This window comes from Rhopalosiphum padi, chromosome 3, assembly GCF_020882245.1.
Source record: "Rhopalosiphum padi isolate XX-2018 chromosome 3, ASM2088224v1, whole genome shotgun sequence".
Taxonomy (NCBI): Eukaryota; Metazoa; Arthropoda; class Insecta; order Hemiptera; family Aphididae; genus Rhopalosiphum; species Rhopalosiphum padi.
Window position 1 is genome coordinate 57,079,452 of NC_083599.1, and position 12,000 is coordinate 57,091,451.

At 34.2% G+C, this 12,000-nt stretch overlaps 1 protein-coding gene across 2 annotated transcripts in view; it reads right to left on the reverse strand.

Moving 5' to 3' along the window:
* Positions 1-213: 213 nt before the first annotated feature.
* LOC132924626 (protein Teyrha-meyrha) overlaps positions 214-12,000 on the reverse strand; it is a 132,439-nt gene continuing 120,652 nt past the window's right edge. Inside the window, exons 5-10 of one of the 2 annotated variants that reach the window (XM_060989039.1) lie at positions 10,515-10,700; positions 9,660-9,843; positions 6,086-6,356; positions 5,323-5,566; positions 2,928-3,002; positions 214-2,760 (exon numbers count right to left, since the gene is read on the reverse strand). In XM_060989039.1, coding sequence (XP_060845022.1) covers positions 2,689-2,760; positions 2,928-3,002; positions 5,323-5,566; positions 6,086-6,356; positions 9,660-9,843; positions 10,515-10,700 — 1,032 coding nt within the window. In that variant the 3' untranslated portion in view covers positions 214-2,688. The remainder of the gene's footprint in view (positions 2,761-2,927; positions 3,003-5,322; positions 5,567-6,085; positions 6,357-9,659; positions 9,844-10,514; positions 10,701-12,000) is intronic. The other variant, XM_060989040.1, reaches the window with a different exon arrangement.

A 12,000-nucleotide genomic window follows, 5' to 3' on the forward strand; every position in this document is an offset into this window, starting at 1 on the left:
TATGAGCTGCTTTGAGATCCGATGTTCGTTAATCGTTATACACAGAAATCAAGTACATACCTATTTGAATTCCAGATATTTCCGTTTCCGATCGATTAATCGACTAATAAATAATGTTCGAAAACAAGTCTATAATATTTGTGAAGAAACATAAAGTATAATAATTAATAATAATAATGACAAAGACGATAATAATCATAATAATAATAATAATAATAATCATAATAAAAATTATAATAATAATAATGATCATAATAGGTAATAATAATAATAATAATAATAATAGTAATAATAATTACAATAATAATAATTAATAATAATATATAATAACACGTTTTTCTCATGATGATAAACGCCAGATATATTATATAGGAGACGAAACACAATATACAGTTGAATATAATGAATATAATAATGAAATATAATAAAAGATTTATAAATTTATCGGTTATAATATTTAGGTAGTGTTTTTTTAAATAAAAATTGTTCGACGTCAGAACGCGGTGCGCGTATTGAAACGGAGTTTAAGTCGTCTACAGCTAGGGTTTCAATAATTATAAGTAAATAACATTCGCCCATCCATTTCGAATTGGCAAAAGGTGCTGTCATGAGATTTTGGGAAAACGCGGTCGTGAAGAAAACGAAATGAAAAAATCCCGAAAGAAATCGCCACTAAGTTAGCAACGACGAGTTCGTCATCGTTAAGTCCTATGTATCGATCATCTTGTTGCTCTTGGATCATTTCAGTTTTGTCAGATTTCAGTGTTTTTACACCCTGCATGGCCATTGATTTCACTTTATTTTTTTACTATTATTATTAAATTTATCATTATTTCTAAGTCCTCGAAAACCGCCTTAGTAACGTTTCTGCAGTCGACCCGATAGTCGTTGAAAAACTTTCCGTTCGTGACTTTAACGCGTGCAAAAAACGGCGCTTTCTCTGTATTCGGAGGAACTACCTAACGATTTCGGTATTTTAAAATGTTTCTTTTTGTATGTCTTTGAAATCGCATACGCGGCACGCTGCACGTTTCGTCGATTTTTACAAAATGCACCGTTTTCAGTACGATGTACAATAATATCGTACTGGGCTTAGGTATATATAATAATATTATATAACATTATCGTTAGATTAACAGTTTCTATATACCTATTATAATATTAATGTTATTTTAAATTTAAACTATATAATGTAATATTGTAATGTATATAATATTATACTTATATCGTTCCTAATAAGACTAATGAAGATTCTCGCAGTCATAGCACATAATATGATGACGTTTATACTTTATTTTTTTATTTTTTTTTTTTTTTGCTAACGTCAAACGACAAAGCGATTATCCCTACGTTATAAATATAATAATATTAAACATCTACTTTCACTATAATAAGAAGAAAAAAAAACATAACGTAAGTATATCGTTATAATGTTATAAATAATGTACATAATTTTTAACACACGTGCCAGTGAACGTAACTACACACTCGCGCACACCCACACCGCACGCGTATATCGGGAGGTGCAGTGTTTTTCACCGGGGTGCAATCGGCCGTCGAACTCACTGCATGCGACACTGCAGCGATAAAACTCGCGAGGGTGGTCGAACGGCGTGGAAGGCGTTTCAGACTTTTCGATGTTGTTTCGTCTACGTATATATATAAATGTGTGTGTGTGTGTACTTATCACAGTATACCGCGAGCTCAGTAAAGCTCAGTGTCGCAACCGGGTTGTCGGGTGGGAGGGGGGGAAGTGTCCTATATACGATCTCGAATTCCGAAGCAGCAGCAGCAGCATCAGCAGGTGGGTTAGACCGTCGTCGGACTGTTATACGTACAGTTTAATATTATTATTTACAAACGCGTCTGTGAGCGTATTTAATACCTAACGTTTTCGTACGCGAGTGGTATATCTGTTGTAGAATGATACAGTGTTGATGCGTAAACACGCCGCGGCGGTGATGGTCGTGCGCGAGTGTGTAGTTCATATTATATATAATATAGTATATAAGGTACCTATGTACAAATAATAATTTCGTGCATATATATATTTGGTTTTGCCAAGTGGCGTGTATAGGGGGTATTTAGGGGTTCAACCCCCCCCTGAAATGTATGGTTGGTACGGGCATTGATTTTGATTGTATGATTAATTGGAATTTAACCCCCCCTGAAATTAATTTTTATATACGCCACTGTATGTAGCACATTGTATATTGATAAGTTAGAAGATGACCGAATCGTGGAAAACGCGTAAATGCCACCATACATACATACGGCACATTGTATTATTATATACACAGGTACCCCCTGTACGTTGTGCGGCGACGACGTATGACCTAAGGTCACGCGTTGCGTGCGTATATATATATATATATAGGATATAATAGGATATAATGCGGGTGTATAGTTTAAAGGTACATTGTACACATAATAATATAATATGACGATGTGTCGTATACCGTCGCGAAAAGGTTTGTACAACAATAAATTTGGAAACGAAATCGGAAAGAAAACACGCGGCAAACCGGGAAAAATAAAAATTACAATGAAATAATTTACAAATAAATATAATATAATATATGCGATGGCCCGCGGCGACGGAGACGAGCAGCCCGCCGGAAACATTTTCGGCTGCGTTCATCACCGCGCTTTGACGCGTCCCGCAGCTGCACAGCTTCTCGGGCCGCTTTACAGGTAAACGCGACGCAAGTTGGACGGAAGCGTTATCACGTAACACTGCGGACACAGTTTTTTAGCACCCTGAAACGGACACACGAGAAGACATTATCAATATGGTAATATAATATATACATTTTTTTTTTTGCTACGGGTACGACGGCCGCGTAGCAGTCGTATTTTTGGGTTTATTATAATATCGTATATGTGGCGATCGCCGAACGCGGTTTAAACCATAATTGCGTACTCACCAGTATTTGTAGCCAGCACACTTCGCAGTACACGTGCCAGCACGACGTCGACACGACGGGATCTTTGAAATTTCCCTGGAAAAACGAAACGTTGCTTTTAAGACATGTTGTGTATAATATACGGACGGCGGAATACTGCCCGTTCGGGTCGTGTCGCGGAGACACGAGCGCCGCCAGAACGTTTACCGAGGAGTCGCTGTACAGCGCAAACTTATAGTTTTTTATTCGAAATATAATACGCAAGGAATATTCTATCAAATCACACGAGTCGTTACACGACCACGAAAATAATAATTGATTATTTTCGATGCGTACAAACTAGGCATATATGTAGTGTATAGTGTAGTGTGTGAATGATTATATAAAATCCGATATTATAATACTAAATAGTGCGTGCCCTTATTTGCCGGTCATCCTAGCTACACGACAACTTGTGAACTTAATACGCGCGATAAAAGAATTTTTATCTTTTTTAAATATACGTACACAAGACATTACACCGACGACTGACAGACGTAGTTGTGTTAGTATTCGTTAATGATTACGTGTATAAAAAACATTATTTTTTTTTTTTTTTTTAAAGTGAGGTTGCAATTGCACTCCTCTTGCAGTGATTATGATCGGATTCACACAAAAAGCCATTATAGCTGTATTTAATTTGGTATATTATTTTTTTAAGGGTAATTCATAAAAATAAACTAAACAATTTGGATACGTTTTAAAACTATGGATCAACACAATACGAAGATTATAACTTAATACCTAATTTACTGTGTATTACAATATTCCAGCAAACAAATATTTATTTTAAATTAATTATGCAATTGACGATAGATAATTATTTAATTTATTTAGAACAGCTAAAAAAAAAAAAGGAAAGTTTTCACTATAATTTACAATAATTCTATCTCAGTAAACAAATTAAATACAATTATATTATATTAAAACATTTAATTTATTTATTTGTATTTCTGAATGTACCTATAATGTATATCCCATGAAAGAATTGACCGACTAGTAAAATACTAAAATATATCATCTATAAGCAAGGTTATATTAATGTATTATGGAATGTAGGTAGGTACACTCAGGTAAAATACATGTTTAAAATTTAAATACTTTACTAACTCTATGTCGTTTCTCATTTTATGAATTTTTATGAATGGGTTTTGTAAAATTAATTTTGTATGTACAACACTGCGTACTGCACCGAATCGCGCAAGCTCTCATACCAACGCTTTACTGTGTGGCTTCATTTTTAATTTGGCGGGTGGTTGGAAGGCAGCAGCGGCGGCTTTGCATTTGATAGGTATTAATGACTTTGCGAAGTATTATTGTACACAATACACACGGCAGTCGTCGCATTCCCAGGCTACACATGAATTGCGTCTCGAAATAAAAAATTTGATAAGTGGGTACACGAATTGCTTCCAGCTTTATCTAAACGACTACACGAATTGCGTGTACGGTTTTATCTAAACGGCTACATGAATTGCGTCAGTTTTTTAAAATGTCTAACGTCTAAGTGAAGTTGATTCAAAATTTATGGATGGAAATTTTAAAAGTTGCCTAAAATATTTACACAATCCATGGCTTGAAAAATAAATAAATATGTACCACTGGTATCTTTTTACTTTCTAGTGAAAATATAGGTACTTATATTAAAGCATTTACACATCTCAAAACTGAATTTCTAAAAAATAATATCAATTTTTCACCTAAAATAATATTTACCGATTTTGAAAAAGCAATTCACTCATCATTATTAATCATTTGGCCATCAGTTAAAATGAAAGGATGCAGGTTTCATTTAGGTGAAAGTTGGTGGAGGAAAATTCAAATGGTTGGTTTAAGTCAAGAATACAAACAAAAGGTTAGGAGGTTAGGTTTTCCTTTCAAGTTTTTACCAGTTTTTTAATTTTTATATTTATAACTTTTTTATTATTATATTGCATACTCCTATAATTTAAACCTACACGTTTTCAGTTTACTAATTTCTAATTGCAGAATAACGACAAAAATCAATATTTTTAACTGATAGTCATAATTTGCTATTGACAGTCCTAAGTCTGTATATTGTATGAAAGGGAAGGAAAATAATTTTTTTTAAGTTTGGACGCAATTCGTGAAGTCATTAAATATGGCTGAGACGCAAATCGTGTGCAGCGCATTCGCGAGATACAGACAAGCTTACATTCGGTGGCTATCATAATCATAATTCAATTTTTTATTAATTATTGGTTACCTACTACAATACGATCTTTTTATTAAAAATATGTGACTGGATACAGATATCGGACGTCATATTGTCATATTATTACACATAAACGCATAATATGGGTCGTTGCTGGGTCACGAAAGGATTTTGTCAAATCGGTGTGGCAACGGTACTCACTTTGCACAATAGACAAGTAAACTTGTCGCTGCCGGTCTTGGACGCCGACTCCAGTTCCCGGATCCGGGCTTTCAGCGCTTCGACCACTTGACCGTTGTTGTTGAACTGTGCACAGTACTTGTCCACGTCCATTTTAGCTTTTACAGTCCCCTCGTCTTGTGTGTTTTCCTTTTTGATCGACACGTCCAGCGGCCCGACGTTTTCGCACGAGTCCATCGCCTCCATTGCGCTCGGATCGTTCAGCCTGCACACCATAAAGATATTATATTAATTATTATACCATCATTATATTGTTTTATGATTATAACAAGTACGTTATTGTCGAGACGCGTCGTCACAAACGCGTGTTCGTATCACCGTAAATGTAATACGTAGTTTTAAAGGTAGTAGGTACCTCCTAATACAGGCAATATATTGTATAGTTAGTTAGGAATTGGTGAATTATGTACGGACGGCTGGCTGAGGATAATGTTCAAATAATAGGGTTATAATATTGTGTATAATTAAAAGATATACCGTAAAATAATAATAAAAAAACTACGGTGCATATAGATGACGCCACGCCGGGCAAAATATATTATAAGACGGCGGGTATCGATATTATTATGATGGCCGTGTGAGATGATGGTTTGTCTTGGGGTGGGTAGGCGGTAGGCAGAAGGTGTCGAGAATGAAAAACAAAACCATAATAAAAAAAATATAAAAACGAAAATCTAAACGGGTTTGTTGGAGGTTTCGGGAAATTTCGAGCGACGGCGCTTACTCGGCGGGTGAAAGTCGGCGACTCTCCGAAGAAGCGGTAGGAGGACGTGACGGGACGATTACGTCCCGTTCGGCGTACTGGTTAGGGCCGTACTTGTTGTATAAGCTGCCGCTGCTGCTGCCGCCGTTTTCGTTGTCGTTGTCGTCGACCACCAACACCGCGTCCTCGGCACCGCCGGCCGAGTCTTCGCCACCGGTCGCCGACTGCCTGGGCGGCGGTTGCTGGGCCGCATTTCCGGAGCTGGAACAGTTGATCGCCACGGCTGCGGCACCTACGCAAATAAATGAAACATATTTTTAGAAAAATAATTTTCTATCAACGTCCATTTTCTGCTATGGTATATACATATACTGTAGAAAGTCGTCAATATAATTGTGTAATGCATATACCTACGCATGCGATATATTATAGGAATTTATATATATTTTAGCGATTTAGCGATTACAATTAGTCAGACCAGCGAATTGATATGAATACACAACACAACATATTTATTATTTAACAGCGCCACAGAGGTATGAAGCAGTCTCGCTGGTGTCGTTCGTCGGTTGCACGCGAGTGAGCATCAACTGTATCACTGTATTTTAGTAAATTGTGTACGCCTATGTTTTTAAAAACAAATTGCTAGTCAAATTTAATTTTGGATTATAGTCAATACCTCAGAGTATTAGCTCATTACGGATGATACAAAAATGACCTTAAAAATTACAAAAATAATAAAAGAAAAATGTATAGTATTATACGTATTATTCATTTCATTAGGTGATAGGTACTAATATTTGTATAAAAATAAAGTGTCTTTCATAATTAAGAAATTAGGATAATCGGATGATTGGTTTGGTGGATTGGTAAACGGCATTCATGACTAATTAAATAAGGGTTTTCTTGTACTTTTATAAACACGTATATTGAATTTATGTGGCTCTCAAAAATTTCCCCTGATATGGCTCACAAAAAATATTTATTAGTGACCCCTGTTCTAAAATCTAAAGGCTTGACAAAAGAAAATATGCTGGAGCAATTAATATGACTGCAGTTTTAATAACGGTTTTGGGTTGGACTGCTGGAGATAGATCGCATAATAATCTGAACAGGGAATTCACAAAGCAACGCACACCCCTTTTTATAATAACGCAAATAATATTCATATTATGGTTTTTGGAATGTGGAGATATAGTTTTTAAAAATATAGATATTAATTTTATAATAACGGTATGAAAAATCTAATTATTTAAGAATACAAATTTTAAGTATAGTTGAAACGAAGACAATTTTTACAAATGCATTATTAAAGGATACAATTGGAGTGAGCGTGTGGCTAGAAAATCACCATGTATACTTATGTATTAAATACTTAATGACTTATACGTATAATAATATATTGCATACTTGTATACATATAAGTCGTTTGAAGGACTTCAATGTATGACGAGAGTAATAATAATATATCTGTTACACGCCACACCTCCTTTCAACAAGTAATACTTATATTTTAAAAATAATTGGTGATTAGGAATATTATTATTGTTATTTTCTCTTTTAATTATATGTTGTATGACAGTGAATCAAATTTAAATTATTATACTCGACGCATAATAAGGAAAAGATAACTAAATGGCAGTATGAAACGTTAAATTCAACTTGCATATTTATGTGGAAAAATATTTTATTAATTTATTTTGCATACTATAGTGACGATGTACTATTATGATAATTGATAATATAAAATATGTACATAGCATGTCGTAACACACGTTGGTTATTCTAATTTAATTATTTTCAGGTACGTGAATGAATAGGATATCATTAAATAATAGTAATATAGGTATAAAATATATATGATGCGTGGCAGCAATTATTTATTGTAAAAAATATGTTCAAATTGTTGATGGACGTATATAGTGTGCTAAATTAATGTACAATTTGATATCTTTCACTTCTGAGTGAAGTGAGATTAGGTAATTAAACTAAAATAGTGAACTGTAATTTTTTGTAAAAGTAAATGAAAACAGAAGACTGTCATGGTTCTGTATATTTTTTTTAACCTTGAGTTGCCTATGCTGAATGATTTTCTTTTGAAGAATAAAATTATGCTCGTCAGTCCGATAAACACCCTAATGTCAAAATTCTCATTAAAATAAATAAATAACCACCACGTCACATACAACGTTAACATACAATAAAGCTATTGTTGTTATAAATAATATATGTATATATATATATATAAACTTGTCAACTATATGGGCAGTCTCGTTGATTATGTTTGCAGTTTTTGTGAATAATTCATATATTTTGTATTGGAAAATTCGTGTGGCTATTAATAAAAAAAAATAAGTAAATATAATGTGTTCAATAGCGTATATATAATCACACGATCTACACGGTATTTATTTTATGTTTCGCTCCGTGGACCGCCCCTTATTTATATTGTTGTCGCCTATCCGTTGCTTTATTTTCTATGAATAAATTATCTAGAGGATTTTGTGTAAAACTGTGGCGGGTGGTTGGCGGGCTGTAGCTGCTAAGGTTTATGTTGTGGCAGTTAAGTGGTTTCTAAAAGCGATATCGTCACTGCCATCAACCGATATATATATCTATAGTTTTGAAAATATTTTAAGTTAGCCTATGATATGATCTAGGATTTAGAATTTAATACGTTTATAAAAAGGGGATAGTTCTGCGGGATCTGCAATACGTTTTATAAAAATGTTTGATTTATATTTTGTTTTAAAATTTAACGGCATTTATTAAGTTGACGTTGCATTACGCTAAGATAAAGTTACCTAAGTATTAAAATACATAAAAGGACCGAGAGTAAAGAAAAAAATTGGTATTTGATCATTTTGTGTGGATTATAGAACAGAAAATTTTCTATTAAATATTTTGCAGTCAATTTTTGTCTGAAATAGTCAACAAAATATTACATCAAATATTTCTTTGGTCTGATTTTGTAAGATTTATAAATGCAGAAAATTATCATACAAGTAAATACATTTTGTTTAAGAACTTTATGCAATTGAGCTCATATATATCAATGTACCGTATGGTTAATATAACATTTAAGTACTCGTATATGCGAATAAACAGCATACAAAATAAAGAATATAACCAATTGTAAGTATCAAAGATTAATAAATAAACGATTGATTTAACTGTTTGAGTTAGTATTATATATACATATATATGGATAATAACACGATGGAATTACAATGTATTTTATAGTGCTGGAAACATACACCGAAATCAAACGAAGCAGAATTTTTAATGTTATGTGTCAACGAGCGTACAATTATTAAACATGAAGTGTAAACGCGTTTCAAGGAAGAATTGCCGATCGATTATAAAATATTAATTCTTCCTTAAATGGTATACGTGCGTGTCAAAGTATATATAATTGTATAATTGTTACGATTTCCAAACACCATCCACGGGGTGGACCTATAACCTAGATACACAATTAAATACAACTCATAGGCAGAGAGAGAGAGAGAGAGAGTGAGCGAGTAAGTAAAATAAAAATCATAGAAAAGCTGATGGCGAATTAAACGCTGTCCATAGTAAGATCGGGTCTCACCTCTGTTGAATCCGCCACCGTGCATGAGCATCTGCTGTCTCATCCTGTTGTGCGGCTGTTGACCGTGCCAACCGCTACTAGCACCGCCGTATACGATATCGTACATCGTCGTCTCTGTGTCGCCTTCTACGTCCACGTTCTCGTCTTCGTCGTCGTTACCCGCGGTTGCCACTGATGGGTGACCCTGGAAAATAACGTCGGCGTGCGGAAAATATAAGTAAAAACGTCTAGGCAAACGGTGCTAGACGGTCGTCGTAATAGGATTTAATATACCAAAAATATTTTTTTAAATACGACTGAACGGGAAGGGGGTGGCGCTGTGTAGCCGAGGGTGGGCGTAGGGCATTTTTTAAATTAAAAAGCCATAAAGAATTCGATAACGATTTCGTACGCGTGCATTTAAATTTTAACTAAATTAAATTCCTTGTATTCGATCGTCTACGCTTTGCAACCGAGAGGCGGGCCGAATTCACTTTAAGGCACAGCGCAACCGTATGGGTGTGTGTATAAAGGGAAGTTATTTTATTGGTAAATCTTTAATTCACAAACTACATTTTGAACAACTACGTACATCATCTTTTATTTTATAAAATAAAATTGTAATTATTAACTATAAGACTACGTAATTGTTACTGGCGATGGTGTTGCATTCAATGTTTATAGGTTTTTGACGTTTAAATTGTAAATTTGCATAAACAATGTTTCGAAAATAGATAACTACACGTAATCGGAAATTATTTAATGCAATTTTTAATTCGTGACCAATGATCACTTTGCAAATCGATGAGCTTTCAGTCACAACTCATAAATAATACGTGATACGTCAAACGCTATACGCTATATTTTTATACGTACTTTGTTCCTCAGGCACATTTCCACGTGAGCGTTCATCTGCTCCTGGGTGGCCGCGGCCACAGGCTCATTGCAAACGGGACAGCAGCAGGTTGCCGGCGTCGGCGTCAGCAGCATCTCGTCGGGTTTCCGTTTCCGATTTTTGATCCTCAACCGGTTGTGTCGATTGGCCTTGACTTTTTGATATGTCTGTGTAAACGGAAACGATAATGATAATAATAATTAATATATTTTATATATTATTGTCAACGGTACGTTGATAGTAACTCTGCAAATATATAATATTATAAATGATCAAATAGACAGTAGGTAGTCTACGCGAGAAAATCACCGATAGCTACTTCGGACAAACATCAAATAAACGATAGGGAGGTTTTGAATTTTGAACTTGTAAACGAAAGGGACGTGGAGGATAAGTAAACAGAGAATCGATAAAATATTTTAAATGGAACGTTTAGCATACGCACATTTATTAACAGCGAACAAAGATGAATAATCGGCATTGCATTAAAATAATTTGGACCTAAATAATCCATAACATTTTTCCTAAAATGTTATTTTGTATAATTAACTAAACGTCTAAAACATAAACCCTAATTCAAATCTTCTTATAATGTGAAATATTGACAATGTATACAAAATCTTCACAAATATAGAATTTTGACATCAATTTATTTTTTAAATTAAGATTTGATTTAGTTTTAAATTCTTAAAATTTATTTTTGTAGATCATTGAAATTTATTTTATCCCGAAAAATCGGGTTTTAGAACAGGAAGGTATTTGTCGTGTCAATTACGACATATCGAAGACGTTTTTTACTGCAGTCATCGTACATAACACTTATGCCACCATGTCAGTCATTCGATTGATACATAAAAAAACCGGCTGTTAACCGGAGATTACCTACTACACATTGAAAACTCATACCGGCCTGTGACGGCAATTTAAGCGCGCTAAAGATGACTCGAAAGAAACTCGTCAACGCTAGGCAAAGCGCAGTCTTGTTATAACGATGTGCAGAAAATCCCTCGTGTAAACCTTTTTCGCGTTCACAGGAAACTGCATATGTCTCGAAAAACGGATATTTACAAACCGGAATCTCATTTCTTGGCTTATAGGTAGGTATATATAAACGACGCAGGGGTTGTGAAAACGATTGAAAATGTAATCGAAAGAAAAAATTTAAATCAATCTTCTAACGAAAATCGTTTACTCGATGACAAAAATATATACCATATGGCCATATTCATAATCGACGTACAGCTATGAAACTATCGAACCGATTGATTTGAGAATTTGCATTTGAAAAATTGGTTGATGGAAAATCGTCATTATTATTTCATTTGTATAATATTGTTGTCTTTGATTACGGAAAATAAAATAGTACCCATCATGATTCTATATAGTTCTATATCCGGTTATTATTATTATATTTGGTCAAAACAATCCAAATACAACCGTGTTAAAAACCCGCACGTAAGTATTACG